Genomic DNA, 27,420 nt, shown 5'->3' on the forward strand with positions numbered 1-27,420 from the left:
CCCAGCATCAGGGTCTTTTCCAATGAGTCAGCTCTTCGCATCAAGTTGCCAAAGTAATGGAGCTTCAGCTTCAACATCAGTCCTTCCAATGAACACCCAGGACTGATCTCCTTTAGGATGGACTGGGTGGATCTCCTTGCAGTCCAAGGGACTCTCAGGAGTCTTCTCCAACACCACACTTCAAAAGCATCAATTCTTTGGCCATCTTTATGGTTCAACTCTTACATTTGTAAATTATTACCAGGAAAACCATGGCTTTGACTGCCGGGGTCCAGCCTTGGTGGATCCAGGGAATTCGAAGGGGAGAAGGCATCGGCGATCAGGAAACAACAGCTTATTTAAATGTTAATTAAAGATATTAAGAGTGGTTAAATAAGGATAGCTCAGTGAGGAAATTCAGTGGAGAAAAGAGGCTGAATAATTCAGCCAGAAGGTGAGAGAAAGAACGACATGGTGAGACCAAGTTTCGGTGAACAAGGCCCGCACTTTATTTTCCAAAGTAGTTTTTATACCTTAAGTTGTGCATAGAGGATAATGGGGGAAGGGGTAGAGTCATGCAGTAAGCCAGGCCTTCTTCCTGCAAACTTATCATATGCAAAAGTTTAGGTGATTTGCATCATCTTCTGGCCCGGAGGCCTGTTAACATTTTAAGACCCTTTCTTCAGAAAACTTATTTTTCTCTAAAGGTGACTAGTCCGGCGCCACCCTCCAAAAGCATTAAAGTTGCATTCCTATAGGGCAAAGGTGTGGTGGGCTATAATAAGAAAAAGAATTAACTCAAGGGTCCAAGACTACAAACATTAAAGCTACTACTTACACCAATTATACTAATCAATACACTGCTAGGGACACAGCAGGTAAGGGATATGGAGACTTAGCAGCAAACATTGGCCCAAGAAGTGAAAAACCTTCACCAACACAATTTCTAATCAATCTTTTAACTGCTCAAAGGAATCTGTGTTTAGACAGTTTAGAACATCTCATGCCTCTCACAGTTGGGAGGCTCTGAGCAATCACATGTGGCCGGAAAAACCTATTCAGGCAGGCTAGAGGACTTCCAGAGGAGTTTGTAGGTTGAAACGCTGTCACACCCAGGAACTTTATTAACTGGAGCTGTAAGTTAACTCTTTTTTCAGAGAGAGGTAGTGGGGGACAGCCCCCCGTAAAGTCAGAGGTGTAGGTGAGAGCACAAAGCAGAAAGTAGGCAGACTCTGGTTTTGGGGGTAGATGCTCGAGAATTTCCAGGGGGACTCCCGAGGCTTGATCCCGCCTTTGCATGTGCCGAGCCTCCTTCCTCATGACCTTTGCCATGGGTGGAGTTCCTCACGCTGGCTCCCGGCATTTGACTATGGACCTTTGTCAGTAAAGTGATGTCTCTGCTCTTTTAAATACGCTGTCTAGAAGGCAATGGTACCCCACTCCAGTACTCTTGCCTGGAAAATCCCACGGATGGAGGAGCCTGGTGGGCTGCAGTCCATGGGGTCGCTATGAGTCAGACACAACTGAGCAACTTCACTTTCACTTTTCACTTTCATGCCTTGGAGAAGGAAATGGCAACCCACTCCAGTGTTCTGGCCTGGAGAATCCCAGGGACGGGGGAGCCTGGTAGGCTTGCACAGAGTCGGACACGAATGAAGGGACTTAGCAGCAGCAGCAGCAGCAGCAGGAGGTTTGTCAGACCTTGTAATTTCTTGTAATGGTTCTTAATTTTTAAGAAGTTAATAATAAGGGAAACAGTGTGGAGGGACTATCTTAATTTTTCTGTAAACCTAAAAGGGTTCTAAAATTAAAATGTTATTTTTAAAACTGGTGAATGCTACCCAGAGAGAGGGAACGCATGCACGCCTGTTAAGAGAGCAGTCAGAGTGACACCAACAGGGAGGGTGACTAATGGAAGAACTGGTCTGCATCGAGCCAGGGATAACAGGAAAGCTTGAAGCTTTGTCATTCCAAGAGCGATGGCTAACCAGCAACACTGTATCACCTGGAAACATTAGAAATGCAGAGTCTCAAACCCACCCCAACCTACCTACAAAAAGAATTTGCACTTTAACAAGCTCTATATGGGTGATTCATATGCACATTAAAATTTTAAAGGCACTAGTTCAGTGACCATCTAACATGGATTGCCTATTCATCTTCTGTCCTCCCCAAACTCCACCCCAGCAAAATTCTTCTATCTATAAATCTTAATAATTCAGTTTTTCTTTTTTATTTTATTTTTATCTTTTTAACTTTCTCAAGATTTTTAGGCATTTCCCTGGTGGTCCAGTGGTGAAGAGTCTACCCGCCAGTGCAGGGGACACAGATTCGACCCCCAGTCTGAGGAGATCCCACATGTCCCAGGGCAACTAAGCCTGTGCACTGAACTACAGAGCCCAAGAACAGCCTACCGCCTGCACACCACCGCAAGGGAACCACCACAGCCGGAGACAGCCCTGCTCCCTGCAACTGGAGAGAGCCCGTGCAGCAGCAAAGACCCAGGGTGGCCGTAAATTAATTAAAAATAAAATACATTTGTTATACAATTTTTAAAGATTATTTCTCACTTACTGTTATTACCAAATACTGATTACATTCCCCATGTTGTATGAAGCCTGACTTACACCCAGGAGTTTGCACACTGCCCCACTCTGACACTGCCCGCATGCACTGGTACCCACTGGCTTGTTCTCTACATATGAGTCTTCCTCTTTCTTGCTCCATTCACTGGTTTGTGGTCTTTTTCAGATTCTACATATAAGTGCTCTCATACAGTTCAATAATTCAGTTTTTCTGATAGACATCACTTAACTACAAAAGCTGATGAACTCACGAGGAGCTCACACCAGCACTCCGTGACAAACTAGGGATGAGATGGGGTGGAAGGTGAGCCTTCAAGAGGGAGGGGACATATGTACCCCTGCGGCTGATTCATGCTGATGTGCAGCAGAAACCAACACAATATTGTAAAGCACGTGTCCTCCAATTAAAAATATATTTTTTTAAAAAACCTGATGAGCTTACCAGGGATTCTAATTGTGAAAATATTTCTAACAGGACAAATTACAGCCTGGATTTCCAGACAGCGCTTTTAGTCTTAAGTTAAATTTTGTACTAGTTAATTATCCCTCAAACAGTTGGGAGAGTTAGTGTGGGGAGCTCTTTTTTTAAAAGGTAAGTGTTTATTGATCAGTTTGAAGTATTGGTATTAATAAATGTAAACTTACTCCCCTGGTGGCTCAGTGGTAAAGAATCTACCTCCACTGCAGGAGACGCAGGTTCTATCCCTGGGTCTGGAAGATCCCCTGGAGAAGGAAATGGCAATCCACTCCAGTGTTCTTGCCTAGGAAATCCCATGGACAGAGGAGCCTGGTGGGCCACTGTCCATGGAGGTCACAAAGAGTCTGAAATGACTTGGCTACTAAAACAAACAAACCCAGGAGAGAAAGAAAGAAACGTTCCCGCTGCCCAGATGAAGGTGTATTCACCTCTATCTACAGAGTAGAAAATCAGGTAATTACAAGTGAAATAAGGACTGTAAGCTCTAGATTACTCTCAGGAAACATTTTCTGAGTCTAAATGCACTTTTTAATTAGCTCTTCCAATAGCATCATGCTAATTGGCTAATTTGGAAATGATATGAGACCCCATGTGCTTTAAAGAAAATCTGTTTGTTGATGTATTTATTTGCACCTGAGACTGTCTTATTGCTGGCAGGACAGATATTATTAAAACAGAATCACCTGCTTATTTAAACCAGATTTTTTTTTTTCCAAACATACATGAATTGGATTATCCCTAGTGTTTCAGGAGTAAGTATTAGCATTTTGAGTGATGGGAAATTGCCACTTAGCCAGGAAATAAATGAGCTTTAAAAAGATCCCATTATTTTTTACAAGGTTATCATTGTAAATGTTTCATAATAGAAGGAACGCCCTTCAGGTTCACCCTCCTCGTGCTTTACGACCAGGGTGTTAACCTCCAGGCAGCCCAGCTCTTCACATCAAGCCACAGCGAGTTTGCATCAGAGGTTATTACATAAAACAAAACCACCTTTTATTGGTCCACACAATATTTTCAACAAGTTTCTCCGTGTGTTATTAACAGCTATTTTGTGAGGAAAATCTATTGAGTTTATTTGGGCTAGGAAACTGGCTTTCTAAAGCTTTCACGAGTTAAACATACTGTACTATTAACAAGAGCATCCTGAACTCTAGAAACGTGATTTAGGTGAGAATACGGTGATATATTTGGATATTTATTTATACCTCACCTGAGTGTTTCATCCTGCTGTACTGCCTCACTGAGATGGCACTCATAATTCAAACAGACCTCCCCGCTAGCTTACTATTGAAAATGTTCCTTTACAGTCTAATTGCTGCCACTAAATAAGAAAAGGAGACACTCGACGGACCACCCTGGATTTCATAAAGTGCAGGAGTCAGTCTGCTCCCTCCGGCGAAACCTTTTTTCTGCAAGCCTAGCTGAGCTGCGGGCAGAGCCTCGGCCCCAGGTTTGGAAATGCCAGGGCGCCCCCTGCCGCTGCCGGCGCGGAAGCACGCGTCTTCGCTCTTCGTTCGGAGGGCAGGACTCTCAAAGGGACTTAACCCAAGTTCAGAGGAGTGGTGGTTAGTCAGGCAGAAGGACGGACGGAACGAAGGGACAAAGGAGGACCAGATGGAGGGAGGGAGAGATAATCACCCTGAGGATAAGTTTAAGATTTTGGAGCAGAGCTACTTTAATCTTCAACCTGGCCTAGGTATCCACCCATGAGGGGATTGAATATTACACAACCAGAAGTGTGTGTGTATCTGCACGTCTCTAAAATGCGCCTGTGCACCCCGTGTTCACTCAGCGCTACTTACAGTAGCCAAGACATGGAAGCAACCTAAATGACAGTCGACAGATGCATGGGAAAAGATGTGCCATATATATATAATGGAAATTACATATAATGGAGTATTAGCCATTAAAACAAATGAAATAATTCCATTTGCAGCAGCATGGATGGACGAACAGATTGTCATACCGAGTGAAGTAAGCCAGACAGAGAAAGAGAAATGCCATATGGCAGCCCTTATATGCGGACTCTAAAAAGAAATAATAAAAATGAACTTACAGGCTCACAGGCTTAGAAAATGAGCTTACGGTTGTTGGGGGAAGGAATAGTTAGGGAGTTTGGGAAAGTCAAGTTAGGGTTGCAAAAACGGATAACCAACAAGGACCTACTGTATACCACATGGAACTCTGCTCAACCATAATGTGCCAGCCTGGATGGAAGGGGGTTTGTGGGGAGAATGGATACATGTGTATGTATGTCTGAGTCCCTTTGCTGTCCACCTGAAATTACCACATTTTTAATTGGCTATACTCCAATATAAAATAAAAAGGCTTTTGAAAATAAAATGAGAGTGTGGAGCTTTCATCGTGATTTCAAAGGTACATGTAACCAGCGTCACTCTCTCCCTGCCTCCTTCCTTGCTCCCTCTTTGGTAACATCAACATTCCTGTAGGTGGTCCTCCTACTTAACTCCAGACTTCTCACATTTTGAGCTCTTCTCCTTCAACAATCTTATTCTCCACCAACATCAGCCATCCATGCCCACTGTCACATCCCAAACATTACCAACAACTCCACCACCTCCAGGATCTCAGATGCAAGCGTTCCACTCTCGGATCCCCATCGCCTATTTTTCTAGATTGTGTGTGTGTGTGTGATACTTCTCCACAATCATTCGACCCGCTAGAATGGTCCGATCTGTTGACTCTGCCGTTTTTCACTACCCTTTCATTTCTGAGCATCCTCTTTACCCATCTTAGTTTCCACAGGTAGTCACTACAATCACACCGTTGCATGCACTCAGCTCCTGTATCCTCCCACCATCTTATTCACCAGGTGAAATCCCTACCCTCGCTAAACCAGAGCTCCGCTTACTCCAGATCTGAAGTTCAGCGGTTGCAGAAACTAACTGAGCACAAACACAAGACTGAGTGCCCGACCTCACCTCACGTTTGTGATCTCCAATTTCAAGATGCTGGCAGCTCTAGTACGTTATTGATAAAACTGGACTTCATCAGAATTTAAAGCTTCCTTTTAAATTTAAAAATACCTTCAAAACACAAAGCTGATAAGGAACTTGTATCCAGTATACATTTTTTAAACTCTCAAAATTTAATAATAAGAAAACAAGTCAATTTTTAAAGAATAAAAAGGCAACATATTAGAATAGACACTTCACCAAAAAGGTATTGGCACGAACAATGAGGGTGAAAGATGCTTAACGTCGTTATCACAGAAACGCAGACTAAAACCACAGTGTGCTGTTACTATGCACCAAGCAGGACGACTACACTTCACAAAGAGGAAAACTGACAGCACTAGGGCGCACTAGAACTCCTCAAACTGCTGGTGATAACACAAGCTGCTGCGGCCATCCTGGAAACACATTTTCAGCTTCTCGTAAAATTAAACATACACTTGCCACAGGTATTTCTCCAAGAGGAATGAAAACTTATCTTTGTGCATGTACAAACATAACCGGTACATGACTATCCATGGCAGCTTTTTCCAGACTTGCCAAAAACTGGAAACAACTCAAGACATGTCTTTAACTGTGAATGGATAGACAAATTATAGCCTGTCCACACGGTGGAAAACCACTCAGGGCTAAAAAGATTGCAGTGCTGATCCACGCAGTGACGCGGATGGATCTCAGAAGCATTGTACTAAGTGAAGCAAGCTGCTCTCAGAGGCTGGCTACAATCTCCGTGAGTCCACCGATAGGACATTTTGAAAAAGGTGAAACTACAGGACAAAAAGCAGACCAGCTGTTGTAGGGCCGAGTAGGAAGGGGAAGGACAACATTCTGAGAAGTGGCATGACGCGCCTGTGTTTTGTCTGTGATGGTGGTTGCACACCCCCGTGCGTTTGTCAACACCCATAGACTTGCATACTTTAAAAGAGTAGATTTTAATGTACATAAATACATGTCACAAATCTATTTAAAAGCTGATAGAATTTATCAGTAGTAAAACAAAAACCACAGAAACAAATCTGACAGAACATGTAAAACATCTCAACATGGAAGGCTGGAGTTTGTTGCTTTCACTGCCAGGGTCTGGGCTCAATTCCTGGTTGGAGAACTAAGATCCCACAAGTTTCACGGTGTGTCCCCCCAAAGCATATATATGAAAAACTAAAAAGTGTTTACTGAGATAAAGAAAAGCTTAGTAAATGCATTGATATACCATATTTATTGTTTGGAAGTCACAACATTATCATGAAAACTAAAACCATGAAATGATAGGGGGAATAGATGGAATAAAACTATCAAAGTGTTAAAAATATTTTAATCTACAACATAGGTATATAGGGTTTTTACAATTTTTTACTTTTATAAATTCTTTAAAAATTTTAATAAAAAATTAAAATAAATCTAAGAAAATGGAGAGCTAAAAAGTGTTTACCGAAATAAACAAAAGCTAAATAAATGTATAATGGACCATATTTATTGTTTGGAAGTCACATTATCGAAATGTCAGTTCTCCCAATTAATCTTTAGAGTCAATATGTTCACAACAAAAAAATCCCAGCAGACTGTATGACTGTGCATATTAAAAAAAAAAAAAAATAGAATGAGGTGCTCTGCTCAAAGCATACAGTAAAGTGACAGACTGGCCGTGATAGGTACTCTGAATTACCTAGAGCAGTAGGCCAAGGGGAATTGTTGAATCTGCCAAAATCAAATCATCCTTCAATAAAAAATAAGTCAATAAAAAAACAAAAAATACAAAAAAAAAAAATCAACCACGGACGCCTAGTTAAGGAAAACGAGAATCGTGAGGATGCAGACAAAGTCTAGAGGCCGCCGTAAGGATCCCATGAGCAGGTGGGGACAGAGGGCTGCTTAGGAGCGGGTGAGATGAGCTACAACCTAAACACAGGCCTTCCGATGGTATTTCCTGAGCTACAGCGATGCCTACGAGCTCCATAGCCATGAAACCAGCTTACAGGCTGGTAGGGAAGGCCTTTGTTACTTCGCTTTTGTGAGTAAGACGCCACAGCTTCGTAGGGTCGGAGTCTCCCAGTCACAGATGCAGTGGGTGACAGACTTATTATTCACACCAATCATGTCTAATGCTCCCAATTTGCTCCTCAGAAGGGGAATGATTGATGAACCAAAATTGCTAAGCTTTAAAACACTTTTCATGGCTGCAGTGATGAACTAAAAGCCTCCTGATGAAAGTGAAAGAGGAGAGTGAAAAAGTTGGCTTAAAACTCAACATTCAGAAAACGAAGATCATGGCATCTGGTCCCATCATTTCATGGGAAATAGATGGGGAAACAGTGGAAACAGTGTCAGACTTTATTTTGGGGGGCTCCAAAATCACTACAGATGGTGACTGCAACCATGAAATTAAAAGACGCTTACTCCTTGGAAAAAAAGTTATGACCAACCTAGATAGCATATTCAATAGCAGAGACATTACTTTGCCAACAAAGGTTCGTCTAGTCAAGGCTATGGTTTTTCCTGTGGTCATGTATGGATGTGAGAGTTGCACTGTGAAGAAAGCTGAGCGCCGAAGAATTGATGCTTTTGAACTGTGGTGTTGGAGAAGACTTGAGAGTCCCTTGGACTGCAAGGAGATCCAACCAGTCCATTTTGAAGGAGATCAGCCCTGGGATTTCTTTGGAAGGAATGATGCTAAAGCTGAAACTCCAGTACTTTGGCCACCTCATGCGAAGAGTTGACTCATTGGAAAAGACTCTGATGCTGGGAGGGATTGGGGGCAGGAGGAGAAGGGGACGACAGAGGATGAGATGGCTGGATGGCATCACTGACTCGATGGACATGAGTCTGAGTGAACTCTGGGAGTTGGTGATGGACAGGGAGGCCTGGCGTGCTGTGATTCATGGGGTGGCAAAGAGTCGAACACGACTGAGCAACTGAACTGACTGAAAACACTTTTCAGGGCTTCCCCGGTGGCTCAGTGGTGAAGAATCTGCCTGCCAAGGCAGAAGACCCAGGTATGATCCCTCCTCCAGGAAGATCCCACGTGCTGCGGAGCAACAAACCCTGCGCTCTGGGGCCCAGGGGCTGCGACCACTGAGGCCCAAGCACCCAGAGCCTGCGCTCCGCAAGAGAGGCCACCGCGATGAGAAGCCCGCACACCACAACAAAGAGCGGCCCCGGCTCAGCAGTGGATACCCGGAACAGGCAAAGATAAATGAATACATAAAAATAAAGCTTTAAAAACAAATAAAACACTTTGTAGTCAGAGAAGCATAAGGACGTGAAGAGTAGGTCACACTAGGGACCACGATCTCTGCAAATGGGAATCAAGAAATCAGCTCTCAATTCCCGATGCAATACAATTTAGGGAAAAGGTGTCACTGTAGCAAAAGGCAGAAAAGACATTAACAATGAATTAGAAATCACGAAGGCATGAAACTTGATTGAGGTTACAGTTCTTCATACCTTCTGATTATAGCCAAAGGTAAGAAATGTAGCTCACCATCACTGCACATGGTGACTGCAGCCATGAAATTAGAAGACAATTGCTCCTTGAAAGAAAAGCTATGAACAGGGTGTTAAACGGCAAAGACGTCACTTTGCGGACAAAGGTCTGTATAGTCAAAGCTATGGTGTTCCCAGGAGTCACGTACGGCTGTGAGAGCTGGACAATAAAGAAGACTGAGTGCTGAAGAATTGATGCTTTTGAACTAGAGAAGACTCTTCAGAGTCCCTTGAACTGCAAGGAGATCAAACCAGTCAATTGTAAAGGAAATCAACCCTGAATATCCATTGGAAGGACTGATGCTGAAGCTGAAGCTCCACTACTTTGGTCACCTGGTGTGAAGAGCTGACTCACTGGAAAAGACCCTGATGCTGGGAAAGATTGAGGGCAGAAGGAGAAGAGGCTGACAGAGGATGAGATGGTCAGGTAGCATCACCAACTCAATGGACAAGAATTTAAGCAAACTCCAGGAGATAGTGGAGGACAGGGAAGCCTGGCATGCACACACAGTCCATGGGGTTACAAAGAGTCCAAGACGACTGAGCGACTGAACAGCAACAACAGACTACAGTATATCCACAATATCTAAGTTAAAGAGTCATGTTTTAGACTAACAGACAAAAAAGCAAGCAACAAAAGGTCAAGGTAGAATACATGTTATCAGTCATTCAACTCATCAAGAGATATTACTGAGAAAGCCTCTGTCATGGGTTCAACCCACCCTGGTGCTCTCCTGATGCAGAGAGCGCAGCCAGCCTAGATCACACTCCCATCACCACCTGGAGCTCATCCAGCCTCCCACATCACATCTGCACATCAGAGAGCCAAAGCAAACAGCTCTGGTGCCGCAGTGAACAAGAATCCAGCTGCCAGTGCCGGGGACGCGGGTTCAGCCCCTGGTCCAGGAAGATTCGATAGGCCAGTAGCAGCAAAACCCCTGGGTCACCACCCCTGAGCACGCACTCTGGGACCCACCGCCGCCAACGACAGGGCCCATGAGAGCACTCTAGATCCCTCTCACTGCAAAGAGGCCGCATGCACGCAACTAGAGGGCCGCCCTCGATCACAGCTGGAGAAAGCCCAGCTCTGCTTCGCGCAGAGCAACGAAGACCCAGCCCCACCAAACACTAATTAATCAATTAAAATTTTAAAAGAGATGAGGCATAAGGGAGGGAATGATTCTTCGCAGTTTGCTACTAACAGCTCTCTAGAACTACGTATCTAACGCTGTGGTCAGCTGTGTCCTCTTCAGATACTTCGAGGAGAGTATGCTTTTCTGGACATAGATGTGAAAAGCCACCAGCCATTGTCTTTTTGAAGTCAAGTTTTTTCTCCCTGAATCCGCTCCTTGTAATTAAATCTGTTTTCCTCAGATGTTGACAGAGACATAAAAGCCCATCAAGCTTCAGCTGTGTCAGAGTGACGCCTACAGAGAAAAACAGCAAAATGCTGAAGGCAAAATCTCATGAACCTGGTGTCACAAACCAGACTTTGAATCTCAGAGCACCCACCAGAATGCTGAGAATCCTTAAGTACACTAAACACGGACAAACTTCCAATATATTCTAGAAGAGCTACACCCTGGGTGCAGTTAAAGGTTAACTCCTGGTGCTTGTCAAGTTCTTTGGTGCTTTATAGGAAACAAGAAAATAAATTTTATAATTCAAAATCGAATTTATTAGCAATGCATCCAGGCATATGAGCCCCACCACAGTGATTGCTGAATTATAGTATCTAAAACCAGAATGGACTGAACACATTAGGTGAACACAGATGTAGCAATTCTTCGATCTAAATGAACCCCACAAAGATCACGTGGCCGCTTTGCACTTGGCTCGGTCTGCATGTTGTAACTCATCCAGGACACTTCTGATGTTCTCAACACAAACTTCTCCTCTGTGGTGTTTTTTTGATGCAAGATTCCATACGTTTTCAAATTCATCCTCAGAAAGCTTGACACCAATGTTACATAATATCTCTGAAATCTAGGGGGGGAAAACATTGAAGTCAGACCAAGATTTATGGGTATTTTAGTCTGTATTTTTTAAAAGATCTTGGTAGTATCTAAGACTATGGACATTTATCCCTTAAAAAGTGTGTGGATGTGGATGTGTGGATATGTGTCTGTGTGTGTGCTTGTTGCATATAATAAGCACATACCAAAATTCCAGGCCTGTCAGTTCAGGAATCATTTTGTAAACATGAATGAATATGAGGGTGCTCAGCTGTACTAGCCAATAACAAAGCTCCTTTCAAGTCTAGTGTTTCTGATCACGTTAAAGGGAGGCAGCCAGGGACTTCTCGGGCATGCCAGTGGTCAAAACTCTGAGCTTCCAATGCAGGGGGTGTGGGTTCGATCCACAGATAAGTAAAAAATAAATTTAAAAATTTTTAAATAAAGACAGCCAAATTCAAGGAGAAAGAGTAAAACAGTTAAAGACGGCAGCCTCACTAGATTTGACCTCCATGCCCGTAACCCCTTATGTGTTATCTAAACCCCTAGCATATTAGTTTCTCTTTTTAAAAAATAAGAACATTCATGAAACATCTCTAACTGGCCTGCTGTAAACTTTAACCATACTTGTGGGTATGCAAATGTCAGAGAGAGAGAGCAAGCTTGAGCAAGTGAGCAGACTGAAACCTGAGCATGTTGGAATTCCCTGGCAGTCCAGTGCTTAGGACTCAGGCCTGGGTTCCATCCCTGGTCTGGGGACTGAGATCCCACAAGGCATGGAGCATGGCCAAAAAAAGAAAAACCTGAGTATACTGAAAACCGGGAAACTTTATTAGTCATCTCTCTGCAGTGACAGACAGTAAAAGGGAGAAGGGAAGGGGAGGGACCGGGTTGATATGGTCCAGGGGAAACACAGAAGGGAGAGAGAAGAGCAAGCGGTGGGAAGAAGTATTCGAGTGAGTGAGAGGAGAAAAGATCTGGGGGATGAAACTAAAAGAGGAAAAGCATTTACTAGAAAACACACAGGAGGGAAGCAGAGAAGGAGATGGAAAGAAAGGTCAGACGGTGAACAGGAAAGCCAAGGAAATGGCCCCGCTGCTGAACACACCTCCTGAATGGAACCCTAACAACTAAAAGGTCCCATGGACGTGATGTATCTTGTGGGAAATTAGCAGTAAAATCAACCATACTCGAGATTCAGAAGAGCAGGGCTGCCAGCAGGGGCAGCTACAGCAGAGGTGACTCGAGGCCCGGCACAGCTTCTGTTCCCACCCAGCGGCGGGGAAGGGATGTCCCTGCAGAGTGCGCCTAGGAGGGGTCTTGGGCATCCCAGACCTCCTCCCCGGCTTCCTCCCCTGCTCCTCGGGAGGCATTTCTACTCCATCTTGTGTATTGATGAGCCAACAGAAACCCATCTATTCTAAGGGCTTCCCAGGTGGCGCTAGTGGTAAAGAATCTGCTTGCCAATGCAGGAGATGCAGGAGACTCAGGTTCCATCCCCAGGTCGGGAAGATCCCCTGGAGAAGGAAATGGCAACCGGCTCCAGTATTCTTGCCTGGAGAATCCCATGGACACAGGAGTCTGGCAGGCTACAGTCCATGGGGTCACAAAGAGTCGAACACAACTGAGCTCAGCGACTGAGCATACACATCTATTCTCAGGGTGATGCTGTTCTCCAACCAGGCCTCAAGGTCCTTTTTTTTTTAATAAACTTTTCTTAGAGCAGTTTTAGGTTTCTAGAAAAATTGCAGAAATTACAGAGAGCTCCCATATGCCCCATCACTTGCACCCCCATTTCCCTTATTACTAATTCTTTTTTTTTAAACTTTACAATATTGTATTGGTTTTGCCAAATATCAAAATGAATCCGCCACAGGTATACATGTGTTCCCCATCCTGAACCCTCCTCCCTCCTCCCTCCCCATACCATCCCTCTGGGTCATCCCAGTGCACCAGGCCCAAGCATCCAGTATCGTGCATCAAACCTGGACTGGCGAGTCGTTTCATACATGATATTATACATGTTTCAATGTCATTCTCCCAAATCTTCCCACCCTCTCCCTCTCCCATAGAGTCCATAAGACTGTTCTATACATCAGTGTCTCTTTTGCTGTCTCGTATACACGGTTATTGTTACCATCTTTCTAAATTCCATATATATGCGTTAGTATACTGTACTGGTGTTTTTCTTTCTGGCTTACTTCACTCTGTATAATAGGCTCTGGTTTCATCCACCTCATTAGAACTGATTCAAATGTATTCTTTTTAATGGCTGAGTAATACTCCATTGTGTATACATACTAATTCTTTTTAAAAGCTTGTTTATTTGCAGCCGTGCTGGGTCTTCGTTGCTGTGCAAGGGCTTTCTCTGCTTGCGGTGTGCTGGCTTCTCAGTGAGGGGATCTCTCTTGTGATAGAGCTTGGGCTGCAGGGCACGTGGGGTTCGGTAGCTGTGACACGTGAGTCCGGTAGGTGCAGCCCCAGGCTCCAGAGCACAGGCTCAGTAACTGTGGCTTTCAGGCTCGGGAGCTCAGTAGTCGTGGCTCTCAGGCTTAGCTGTTCACTGCATGTGGGATCTTCCTGAACTAGGAATTGAACCCGTGTCCCCTGCGTTGGCAGGATTCTTAACCACTGGAACACCAGGGAAGCCCCTATTAATATCTTTTTCTTTCTTTTTTTGGCTATGCACATGGCATGTGGGATTTTATTTCCCAGACAGAGATCAAACCCCTGGTGCATTGAAAGTACAGAGTCTTAATCCCAGGACCACAAGAAACACTGCGTTAAGTGTAGTGCATTTGTTACAAGTGATGAGCCAGTATTGATACAGTATATTTAACTGAAGCCCACAGTTCACGCTAAGGTGTTCACTCTCTGTTGCGTAACCTATGGATATTGACAGATGTATAATGACGTCTATCCACCATTAGGTGGCGGTAGAGTAAAGAACTCGCCAGCCAATGCAGGAGACAAAGGAGGCGAGAGTTCGATCCCTGGATCCTGAAGATCCCCTGGAGAAGGGAATGGCAATCCACTCCACTATCTTGCTTGGAGAATCCCATGGACAGAGGAGTCCAGCGAACAACAGTGCATAGGGTCGCAGAGTCGGACACGGCTGAAGCGATTTAGCACACACCATTATGGTATCTCTTTACGACCCCATGGACTGTAGCCCACCAGGCTCCTCCGTCCATAGAATTCTCCAGGCAAGAAAGAGTACTGGAGTGGGTTGCCATTTCCTTCTCCAGGGGATCTTCCTGACCCAGGGACCAAATCCGGGTCTCCTGCATTACAGGCGGATTCTTTACCATCTGAGCTACTAGGGGAGCCCCATTATGGTATCATACTGCCTTAAAGATCCTCTGTGCTACAGACATTTATCCCCCATCTTCCCTCCAAGCCTCTGGCACACTGGTCTTCTTACTTCTCCATGGCTTTGCCTTTTCTAGAATATCATTTGGTTGGAATACTATTTGTGCAAGCCTCTGGGTTCTTACTTTCTACCTAGAATCATGAGATAAACAATGACTTACTGGTTAAAAGAATTTTTTTTTTTTTTTTTAGTTAAAAGAATTTTAAGCATCAGGAAACAAGCAGGAGATTCTCATTTGTTTTGTCAGCCCTGACAGCCTATTTCATAGGCCCTTTAGAGTGACTGAGGGAAGAGAAAATACAGTCTGTGCGTGTCTCCTCTCCACCGTCTCTGTGCTGGATCGAGGGTCCCTTCTTTGGGACCACCCAGTAAGCATCATCCTGTCTTTCTGCCCAACCCCTTTCAGTGGGGATGAATCGCTGCAATGAATATTACTAAGTCTGCGAGTTTGTAAGTGAGGGACCCTTCATCTGAAGTCCTGGAAAGCATCGTAGGTCTGTTCACATCATTCCCAGCTCTGGATCTGAGAGTTCAAAGAAGGTGTTGCTCCCTAGATCACAACTCGCCTTCTATAATGGCAGATCCAGACGGGCTGCTCTGACCCAGACCTGCTATTACTTCTCAGCCCTCAGAACCCCAGTGGCTATTCTGGCCTAGCTGGTTGCACCTGCTTGAAACCCAACGTAGGAAGAAAATCACCTGGGGTGTGACGACCACGTTTTCCAAGTGAAAAAAATGAGACACATGTTGGGCGGACAAACGGGAACAGGGCAGAACATTTTAAATCAGGGCTTGTTGCGATCACCTGAGATAACAGCTCACAGAGAAGGCAGAGGGGCCCTCCTCACACGTACTCTGTGGTTTTTGGAGACCCACGACCACAGGGAGACTCACACAAGGAAGGGACTGAGCATCTTTGCTTTTTAAAAAAAATTATCTTTGGCTGTGCCGGGTCTTCGCTGCTGCATGTGGGCTTTCGCCAGGTGCAGTGGGCAGGTCTCCTCTCCAGTCGCGGTGTGGGGGCTTCTCTCGTCATAGAGCGTGGGCTGCAGAGCGCGGGCCAGCAGCTGCGGCGTGCGGGCTTAGATGCCTCCTGGCATGTGGAATCTCCCCACCAGTGATGGAACCCACGTCCCCTGCATTGGCAGGCGGATTCTTAACCACTGGACCACCAGGGAACTCCTGGGCCTCTTTGCTTTTACTCAACAAAGAAGAATGTTGAATGTTAGGAAAACATTTTTCATTTTAGACATAGGTCATGGTAAATATATAACATGAGTGAAATGCCTCTTATCAGAATAAGTTCTACTTGAAGAATTGTACCAAATATCACAACCAAATCGCACATGATCCTTAGGAACCCTAATCTGAGGGGCTCCTGATGACTTTTATAATACAAGAGCTCAAACAAATAAACCTTTCCATCTTTGTGTGCCAATGTAAAGTTGGCCTTTCTTTCAACCCTTTTGAAATCCCATGCGGTACCTCTTGTTTGGATCTGGTCTTGAAGAAGTCCCTTTCAAAGACCCCTTTCTGGGCAAAGATGGTAGGATGCAGCAGTGAGTAGGCATTTCCCTCCTCACCGTAACTGGTCCTGTCGCTGACTCGGCGAATTAGGGGGGCAGGAATATCCGACCGAATGGTTGGAACGCCATATGTGGGGTAACCTAGGACATCAATCGAGGGGAAAAACAGACATTCTAAATATAGCAGCTGCCACTGAGCACTGGAAATGTGGCCAGTCCAAACTGAGATGTGCTGTGAGTGTAAAACACACAATTTCAAAGATTTAGGCAGTACCCAAAGAAAGAATGTGGAACATTTAATTAGCCATCTTATACTGATTCCTTGTTGAGATGGCAATGCTTTGGAGATACACACTGTGTACTATATGTACATACAATAGTACAATATGTACTATTTAAAAGAACACTTTTGGCTGCTCCATGCGGCTCTCAGGATCTTAGTTCCCTAACCAGGTATTGAATCTGGGCCACAGCTGAGACAGCACTGAGTCCTAGCCACTGGGCTGCCAGGGAATTCCCAATACACTATTAAAGTTCATTGCACTTGTTTCTTTTTCTTAATGTGGCTACTAAAAAATTTTAAATACATGACGATGATTGTATTTCTGTTGGACAGGACTATTCCACAGAGAACAGTGAGATCTCATCACAACAGAATGTAAAGTGTGTCTATGAAATCCAGTAAAGAAAAACGTGTAAATCCTTAATCATGGCCTTACTCCAAAAAAGGGATCTTAACCGACATAAAAGAGCCTTTCTAAATAACCAGCATTCATCATGATTGGTACTGAGATTCCGGGGTCTATGAGTTGAATTGTATCCTCCCCAGACTCTAATGTTAAAGTCCTAACCCTAGTACCTCAAGAGGTGACCTTATTTGGAAATAGGGTCACTGCGAGAATAATTACAATATGGTCATACTGGAGAAGGACGGACCCTTGGTCCAATATGCCTGGAGTTCTTATAAAAGGGGACGCGGGGGCAGAGACACTCACACGGGAGAAAACCACATGAAGGTGAAGGCAGAGATTGGGGTGACGCAGCAGAAAGCGAGCAGCACCAAAGACTGCCAACACACACCCAGAAGCCAGGACGGGCCTGGAGAAAAGGCCCCTCACAGCCTCAGAAGGAAGCCAGCCTGACAACACCCTGATCTCACACATCTGGCCATCGTGGAATCACGAATTTCTGTTTTTCTTTTTTTTTTAATTTTATTTAAATTGATTTTTATTGCAATACAGTGGCTTTACAACACTGTGTCAGTTTCTACTGCAACAGCAAAGCGGATCTGAGTGGTGACCTAAACAGGAAGGAAATCCAAAAAAGAGACGATCAATTTCTGCTGTTTAACCATTCAGTTTGTGGTATTTGTTGCGACAGCCCTAGCAGATTAACAGATGGAGAATGAAAACGAAGGAACTGTTCTCTAACAGCTCCTCAAATTCTGAGGGGAAATCTGTTTTTAGCTAAGAATCACTTGATTTAAGTCTCCCACCACTTGGGACTCCCCTGGTGGTCCAGTGGTTAAGATTCCAGGCTCTCAATGTGGGGGCATCAGTGTGACCCCTGGTCAGGAAAATAAAACCCCACATGCTTCATGGTGCAGCCAAAAATAAGTCTCCTACCACTTGCTGAATTCTGAATTCTGACAGTATCTAACATTCGGGGTTCTGAGCTATCATGGTTTCAATTTCATTATCACAGAGACAATCATTTCACTTGGGGCACCATGAACATTAGCTCAATTCAGCCTCTATCTAGTAAGCCCCTCTGAGGGCTTAAAACACAGAGTTGAATGAAAGGTCCTAGGCTTTGAGAAAGTAAGAGCCTAATGGAGGCTGGGGACAGCCAAGGACAGCCCCTTCTGCGTTTGCTGCTCCTTTTAAAACTCAGCATATAAGGTAACAAACTTACACGTGGAAGGAACAGCGCCTACGACCGCACTGATCTCGGAAGAAGTTGTCTTGTAGTGATTAGAAACTTTATCGCTTGGCCTCAGAAGTGTCCGAAGAGTCTTTTCTGAGCTCCCTGGTTCTTTTAAGACAATATCTTCAGGCTTTAACAGGAGAGCTGGTTCAGATTCTTCTACATTAGCCTCAGCAGGGTTTGCACAATCCGCTTTTCTACCTTCAAACAAAGGAAAACGGGGGAAAAGTACAGGACAAAGTTACAACCCAGGGCTCGCCCTGTAGCAAGGTGAGTTTTCGCAGTTAGTCTCTTCTTGCTGGTGAAAAGGGAGGCTGAGCTGGTGCAGACACTTCACTGACACCAGGACTCGCTCTGGAAGCACAAGTTCATACACCAGGAGATGTGAACAACGTCTAATATTTCTATTCACCACCCTGCTCATTTCACTCTAGAATAAAGTTTTAAGTCTGAAACACCAAAAGAAAACAGAAAACATTTTTTCTTTCCTTTTTTTAAAATTAGAGCTCATTTTTATATTTGACTCGAACACAGGATTACCAGAGCTGTTCCTAGGACTATGCCCTGGGAAAGGTAAGAGAAGACATATTTGGAGTGGGTCGCGGCGGGGGACGCCACGCACTGCGAATTTGGAGAAGTGAGGAGAACTCGCTGTGCGCGCCCAGTTCTACAAATAGCCCCCTCCAAGTCAGCGTACAAAAGAAAACCCTGAGGTGCGGCTCTCATGCTAAGACTCGGCCTCTCCCGCAGCCGCGCTCCGCGGAGGCGGCTGCGCGGCGGAGGACTCAGTCCTGACGCAGCGTCTCCCGGACCGGAAGTGCGCCGCCTGCGCTAGGGGGCGCGCGGTCGCCCGCGCGGGAGGAGCCGAGGGGCGGGGCTGGAGGGGCCGAGGGGCGGGGCTGGAGGGGCCGAGGGGCGGGGTTGGAGGGGCCGAGGGGCGGGGCGGGAGTAGCCGAGGGGCGGGGCGCGAGGGCCGGCGGCGCCCAGCGGCCGCTCGGGACCGGAAGACACCTGAGGCCCGTCCCTCCCTCAGCTCCTGCGGCCGTGGCCCCGAAAGCGTCAGGCCCCGGGTTCCAGATCCTCTAATCCCCTTCTCGCACCGCTCCTCCTAAAGGCAGAAATCCGGAACAAGTATGACAAGTTTTTAGAAAACTTCCAGAAAGCCAGCTCCTTGAAGAACTCAACCCCTTTTCTCTAACCGACAACACTGGGACAGACCATTCCTGAGCCCCTGCTGACTGACCCTTCAGCCACTATCTTAGAAGAAAAGGAAAGAGGAAAAACCCCAAAACCTCCACTGAAATGGGCTGCTGAAGTCAGGACCCCAAAACCAGAAACAATTTGAGGAACCATCTGGTTTGAAAACAGGCTTCTGCTTTCCCCACTACTTCATGAGTTGTGCCAAGAAAGAATACTGTCACCCTCTGCTTATTTCTGAGAGGACTAGGGGCGAGCTGTTTTTATAAGAAGCTTCATTAGGTAGAAAAGATCTTCCTGCTCTCCATCTAGTGGATAGAGTAGAAAAACCGTCCCAGAAACTGGTAAGGGCACCCATCCTCAATAAAGCCCAAAATGTGGCATTGGCTTTGCAGAAATAAAAGTGAAAACTTTTTAGAGGGAGAGATATTCCAAGAGCAGATAAAAATGCAAACAACCTTTTGAAAGGTAATCATCTCTAATAACCCAAACTTGAAAATTAAAGCAAATGAGGTGTCATTATATAACAACTAAATTACCAGAATGTTTGAAATAACACTCAATGGTAGCTAGATTAGAGTAAAACCTTCTCACAGTCTTGACTGATAAAATTGCAAATGGGTAGGATCATTGAAAAAGGCAAAATGAAAACAGTTACTTCTGGGACAAAAATGACATTCATAAGAAATGAGATAGAAACAGAAAGCCTTCTGAAAGATGGTAATCGTTATATGGTCACTCATATTACTCTTGAAATATTTGGAAATAACCTAAGTTTTAGACAGGAAATGGTTTAGTAATTTACAATACATCAGTGTGAAGGAACTGAAAATGAAGTTTACAGAAATCGTGAAAGTATCTCTTCGTTCCATAGAAATTGGAGACCTAAGTGTTTTTTAAGCCAAATAAAAATGGTACATTCACTATGATTTTAGCTATTTTAAAATATTTCCATACACGCATGCACAAATTAATTCCTACATATGTATATATCTATATGTGGTTAGTGATGCAGGAAGATATGTAAACATGAAAATGTTTGAATAAAAGTCAAGATTAGGGTTGTCCTTTTCTTACAAAATGTAAAAGATCAAATTCTATTTTACAATTGACTTTTCCAGGGAAGGGAAGCTAATTTCTCTAAGAATATGGTTTTCAAACATCTTTCTTAGGAACCCTCTTTCATATTTTGGGTTTCTGTGTAAATTGCTTTGCTCATAATTGTTTTCTTTTGAGTAAGTAATACATAGTTCCAAACTCAAGAGATAACAAAACATAGACTGTCCCTTAGCAACCTATCCCTACCTCACCTCCCCAGATATAATAAATGTTATCAGATTCTTTCCTGTCCTTCCACTTATATTCTATGCATGAAAAAGAAATATGTATATATGTGCATATTTTTAAATACATAATATTAAAGTTGACAAGAGTTGAACTCCCAGGACAAAGAAAACATGTAAGTACATATAAGAATTTAGCAAACCTTCAAAAATTAAATACCTTTAATGAGGACCCTCTCTTCATACTCTTTAAGGGGGGTTTTATCTTTCCAGGTAAGAAAATTCGCAAATTCGAGGTAGTTAATCAGCCCGTCTTTATCCACATCACAGTATTCAAATAGCTGGTCCAGGAGCTTCTCGTCTAAGTGCAAGCAGGCCTGGTCACACGCTTCCTGAAGCTCAGCTCTGTCTATCACCCCATCTCCCTTCTGTTAGACAAAAGCAAGAAAAGGTGACGTGGGCATTGTCTTCAAGAGCGGAAGTGGGCAATGTCTGTTATTTCCCTTGAGAAAAAGAAAGTCTATCACATAAATTCCAAGAATCTGTCTTATTTTTCACATAGTAGTTGCTAGTCGCTCAGTCGTGTCCAACTCTTTGCGACCCCATGGACTGTAGCCTCTCAGGCTCCTCCGTCCATGGGATTTTCCAGGCAAGAGTGCTGGAGTGGATTGCCATTTCCTTCTCCAGGGGATCTTCCCGACCCAGGAATCCAACACGGGTCTCCCACATTGCAGGCAGACGCTTTACCGTCTGAGCCACCAGGGAAGCCCCCTATTTTTTTTTCTCCCCCACATAAGAAGAGTCAGTCTAAAAAAAAATAATTAAAAAAAAAAAAGAAGAGTCAGTCTTTAAGCGAGATTGGTCCTCATTGTATCCATCTGATATGTACCCAGTAATTTCAACCCTTTGTTCATTTTAGGATCTTTGTCTTTAAATCATGCTGCCTACACTCTGGTGGAATAGGCCCAAGCATGATCCACGCTTGACATCTCATTTGACCAGCACTGTAGACTTCCCACAACGTCCTACAACTTTCCATGCTTCCAAAGCTTTGAAAACCTCTGGTTCCAACTGGGCAGCCCATGGTCCTCCACGCCACTGCCTGATAAAGAGGAGAAAGTGGCAAGTGGATGCAGGCCAAGCACAGGGAGGTGGGTTCAAAGACAGCTGCCTCTGGGGAACTCCCTGGCGGCACAGTGAGCAGTTAAGACTCCACACTTCTTCCATTGAAGGGAACATGGGTTCAATTCCTGGTCAAGGATCTAAGATCCCGCCGCACTCTAGCTATTAACACTCCCCTGGGCAAGAGAGGCAGTTTCCACCAGTTTCAGACAACAGTTAAAGACAGAAGCACTTAAGGTGAGCTGCAAAGCAGGAAAGGGAAATTCAGAAAGGCTGTAGGCAGAACTCGGAGAAGGCACTGGCACCCCACTCCAATACTCTTGCCTGGAAAATCCCATGGACAGAGGAGCCTGGTAGGCTGCAGTCCATGGAGTCGCGAAGAGTCGGACACGACAGCGACTTCGCTTTCACTTTTCACTTTCATGAATTGGAGAAGGAAATGGCAGCCCACTCCAGTGTTCTTGCCTGGAGAATCCCAGGGACGGTGGAGCCTGGTGGGCTGCCATCTATGGGATCGCACAGAGTTGGACACAACTGAAGTGACTTAGTAGTAGTAGGCAAAACTGGCTACACTTCGAGGGGTGAGGACCTGGAGCATGGGATGCTTGTTAAGGAGGAATGGCCAGAGCGGGGTGTCTTACCACTCAGCCCTGCTGCAGCCTGTCAAGCCCACCTTAAATACACCTGCCCGCTGACTGTGAAAGGTCCAAGCCTCCCTGCCAGCTGCCACAAGGGAGCTTTGCCCTCTGGAGAGACTTCCCTGAGATAGATAAACTCCCAAGAGAAACCATGAGTGACTCACTGACTAGCATTCGGCTCCTAGGCCCAGAGTTGGAGTCACAATGCTCACGAAGGCAATCCCTTGGAAAATGAGAAACTGACCCAGTGAATTCCAGATGAATTCTAGATAAATTCCTGCAGCCAGACCCACAGGCCTGGATAACGATCCTAACCCTCCTGTTGAAACAGAATTAGGATGTAAAATATATTATCTTGGCAGGGAACTGCAATGTCCTGGATAAAGCAGACTGCTTTATGAAATTCTCTGCTGCATGCCCAAGTCAACAAAAAATGCAGACCCCAGAGTCCTAACAAAAGCAATGGGGGGACAAGGGGGATGGCTGTTGAATCAAGGGTCCCCCAAACTAAAATAGATGGTGGCGATAATGAAAATAAATGCTTCTTACCAAGGACAGAGCCACTTCTGCCTCTGCATCCTTTATTTCTCCCTCCCCCACACTCAAAACCCAGCTGTTCTAAGGAGGACGTTGACTTGGTGTAAGCCAAAATCTGCTCACATGGACAAAGTCCTACACGTGGACATCACCAGATGGTCAACACCGAAATCAGAGCGATTATATCCTTTGCAGCCAAAGATGGAGAAGCTCTATACAGTCAGCAAAAACACGGAGGACGTTGAGCCAAAGGTGTGAGGTGTGAGCCAAAGTCCCCTCGTCCCCAGGGGGACTACGGGCTAGAGGTATCTGTGCAACTTCAGGGGGCAGGGACTCAAACTGCTATGGCTTCATAGGCTGTGGGTGCCAAAGCTCTCATCTCGCTCAGTCTGTAACAAGCAGAGGTGTCAGGAATCCGCTGGTGGGGGTTAGGCAGGGTTTGTTCAAAATGGAGAAGGAAGGTTCAAGGTGCATCATTTCTGTGGCTTCCACTGCTGGATGCATAATTGTGTTGCTGCTCTCCATACCCGTCTGGGGCATGTTCTGGCCCTTCTGACCAGAAGCCACAGGGAGACAAGCTAGGACCTTTGGGGCCTCACAGCTCTCAAGACCCTTTGAACTGCAAGTCTCTATGAATAAGGGTTTCATGAACCTGAAACCCAGGGTCCTCACTGGTCTGCTGTGGCTTTCAACCTCAGTGAGAGCTATGAAGGAGCAAAACAAGCAGTCACTCTCCTCGGTGGGCGGACTGCTGCTGCTGCTGAGTCGCCTCAGTCGTGTCCGACTCTGTGCGACCCCAGAGACAGCAGCCCACCAGGCTCCCCCGTCCCTGGGATTCTCCAGGCAAGAACACTGGAGTGGGTTGCCATTTCCTTCTCCAATGTGTGAAAGTGAAGTCATTCAGTCATGTCTGACTCTTAGCGACCCCATGGACTGCAGCCTATCAGGCTCCTCCTGTTCATGGGATTTTTCCAGCCAAGAGTACTGGAGTGAGTAGCCATTTCCTTCTCCATCGGATGGTGGAACTCAAGTTTATTTTCATGGTTCCAGCCAGCACTCCCCTTGAACCTGTATATTTTTGCTGACTCTTGAATTGTTGCCAGTGTTTTGGTTGCCACATGGAAAACTACAGATTGGAAGATTAAAGACACGTCTTTTCGAGTCAGAGATCTATAGATCAACAGAGGAATGGATAAAGAATCTATGGCACATATATTCAATGGGATATTGCTCAGCAACAAAAAAGAACAAAATAATGCCATGTTTGTAGCAGCATGGATGGGCCTAGAGATTGTCATACTGAGTGAAGTGAATCAGACACAGAAAGACAAATATCATATGATACCACTTATATGTGGTATCTAAACAAAAGGAGGAGCTACAAATGAACTTATTTACAAAACAGAAGTAGAGTCAGGAATGTAGAAAACAAACTTTTGGTTCCCAGGTGATGGAGGCAAAGAGATAAACTGGGGACTGAGAATGACATACACACTCTGTGTGTGCCAAGTCACTCCTGTCATGTCTGACTCTTTGTGACCCTGTGGACTGTAGCCCGCCAGGCTCCACTGTCCAGGCAAGAATACTGGAGGGGGTTGCCATGCCCTCCTCCAAGGGTCTTCCCGACCCAGGGATTGAACTTGAATTTACTACTGCATATAACATAGATAATAAAGACCTACTACATAGCACAGGGAACTCTACTCAGTCCTCTGTAATGGCCTATGTGGAAAGGAATCTAAAAACGAGTGGATACGTGACTGTGTATAATTGATTCACTTTGCTGTACAGCTGACACTGCTGCTGCTAAGCTGCTAAGTCGCCTCAGTCGTGTCCGACTCTGTGTGACCCCATAGATGGCAGCCCACTAGGCTCCTCTGTCCCTGGGATTCTCCAGGCAAGAACACTGGAGTGGGGTGCCATTTCCTTCTCCAACCTGAACACGTTAACACCTGAAACTAACACATTATAAATCAACTCTACTCCAATAGAAATTTTTAAAAAAGAAAACCATGGAAACAAATCACAGCTGCTGAGTGAACCATCCAATTAATTCATACAGCTGCCCGTGATAAGGGTCCATCCTCCTGTAAGGATGGCTGGGATCAAGCTTCAGATGGAGCCTGAACCACCCAGGGGGCCACCGTCACTGCCGGGATCCGTCCTTGCCCCAGACATGGCAGTACAGTTACCATCAGACTGGGCGCCAAGTAAAGCCACCGGCCTGAGCAGAGGCTGCCACCACATGCCAAACTCGCGACTCCGGCCGCCAGCGGACCCGTTTGTCTCGCGGCGAGAGACCCGCCGCGCACGAGGCACTGCCCCCGCTCCGGCCACACTGACCACGTGAACCTGTGTCCCCTCCCAGAGCTGCCGGCGGCGCCTGTCGCTGCTGACACGTCTTCAAGTTATGGAGTCGCTATTTCAGGCCAGTGAGCCAGCTCCAGTCACAGGAGCGCGGCCCATGGAGTGCATCTGAGTCATGCGCTCTGCCTTCCGGCCCATTTTCAGCCTGGCGGTGGCACGGCTTACAGCACAGAGGCTCCTCAGCGGTGAGCCGTCAGTCCAGACACTCAGTGAGCCCTCCCTGCCCCCAGGCACCCACGGCTGAGCCTTGGGACTGCCTTCTCAAAGCCATCTCCCTTCCTCCCCAGCTCCTGGCTCACACATCTGAGTAGACCTATGTTGTCACTGACGGAACTGTTCCCTAAAAGGAATCTTCCCATCTCAGCTACTTCCTGGATAATAATTAGAATAAAAGGAGTTGGAATTACACATACAAATTTTGAAAATCTAAGACTCTGCTGTGACATGCTTGGACATGATGAGTCTTTGTGTTTCTTTTTTTTCCCCTTCTAGATTTTACATTCCCTGAGTAAAAAGCCTGCACATTATCTGGAATAATATTTGATGTACTATGAGTGTTCAGCAAATAACAGAATTAATCCTCTAAGCCAAGAAGATTCATTTAAGAAATCACAGTTTATTTGTTCTGTTTTGTTTTGCTTCTCAATTAAATTAAATCTGGGCACTGAACAATATAAGATTCAAACAATCAAAAACCATCCTACAGCTGCACCAGGAAGACCCCCATCGTATTACCCTTGCAGAAAAAAGCTCCTCAAAGACCCTGAGCTCTGTGCCGTGCATGTTAACAGTTAACTATTTAAAAGGTGTATCAGCATTGAAGAACTCTCAGTAATTTTCTCCCTGCTTAATTTAATTTTATCATAAGGAATGTGCCTGGTGGTTCACTAAAATAATCAGCAGCTATTAAGATGATCGTCTTGCCTATAATTACATGTAAAATGAAGAATTTTCAGAAAGGAGAGCACTGCGCATCCTGCAAGTCCCCTTATTCACGTCACTAGCGTGTGGATTCTCCAGTGTCATCATCTAGATACTTGGAGTTCAATACAGTTAAAAATAGACTTGTTCAGAAATGAAACAGTGCCATTTGCAAAGATGTGGATGGACGTAGAGATGTCATACAGAGTGAAGTAAGTCAGAAAGAGAAGAACAAATACTGTATAATATCGCTTTTATGTGGAATCTAGAAAAATAGTGCAGATGAACTTATTTGCAAAGCAGACATATAGACACAGGCACCGAGGACAAACGTATCGATACCAAGAGGGGAAGGGGGGATGAATTGGGAGATTAAGATTGACACATTTACACTATTGGTACCACGGATAAAATAGATAACTAATGAGAAGCTACTGTGCAGCACAGGGAACTCTACTCAGTGCTTTGTGGTGACCTAAATGGGAAGGAAATCCAAAAAAGAAGGGATATATATATATATATATATATATTAGATTAGATTAATAGCTGATTCACTTTGCTATACAGCAGAAACAAACACAACATTGGAAAACAACTATACTTCAATAAAAATTTTTAAAACATATATGTTTCCACCTGTACATTTAATTCTAAAGAATACTTTTTAAATTACCTGTAGATAGCGATCAGACTTTATTAAAAATCAGAGAAACAGTTGAATACTTTCTTTAAACACAACTTTGTGAGAAATGTTGTTGATGACTGGCATTTGTCCCAACATAATTAGTATAAACTTAAATGAGATATTTAACCCACGTTTTATTCATCAGTACACCACAGACACACAGACCCCCTAATCTAAAATAAAATGAACGGGCTTAAAATGAATTAGCCTGTGAGTGATCAAGATTTTTTTATAAAATAAAAAGTGTGAAGTGTCACTTTCCTAAAACTGTACTCAACATCAGAAGGGAGATAAGAATATCATCTTTTCCCTTTGAGATAAACTAAAATCATTCTGTTCTTTCTTTTCTTCTGTCAAGATGATGAAGTGTTACATCATCACAGCTTTCTT

At 44.8% G+C, this 27,420-nt stretch overlaps 1 protein-coding gene across 2 annotated transcripts in view; it reads right to left on the reverse strand.

Annotated features, from left to right (window-relative positions):
- Positions 1-11,155: 11,155 nt before the first annotated feature.
- Positions 11,156-27,420, reverse strand: part of EFHB (EF-hand domain family member B) — a 65,409-nt gene continuing 49,144 nt past the window's right edge. Inside the window, exons 1-4 of one of the 2 annotated variants that reach the window (XR_003512300.1) lie at positions 18,978-19,109; positions 18,269-18,481; positions 16,314-16,495; positions 11,156-11,486 (exon numbers count right to left, since the gene is read on the reverse strand). Coding sequence is in view for 1 of the 2 variants with exons in the window: in XM_027549738.1 (XP_027405539.1) it covers positions 11,313-11,486; positions 16,314-16,495; positions 18,269-18,481; positions 20,981-21,188 (777 nt within the window). In the remaining variant the exon portion in view is untranslated. Of the gene's footprint in view, positions 11,487-16,313; positions 16,496-18,268; positions 18,482-18,977; positions 19,110-20,980; positions 21,189-27,420 lie in introns of those variants that run through there. The other variant, XM_027549738.1, reaches the window with a different exon arrangement.

The sequence above is a fragment of the Bos indicus x Bos taurus genome, chromosome 1, assembly GCF_003369695.1.
Source record: "Bos indicus x Bos taurus breed Angus x Brahman F1 hybrid chromosome 1, Bos_hybrid_MaternalHap_v2.0, whole genome shotgun sequence".
NCBI lineage: Eukaryota > Metazoa > Chordata > Mammalia > Artiodactyla > Bovidae > Bos > Bos indicus x Bos taurus.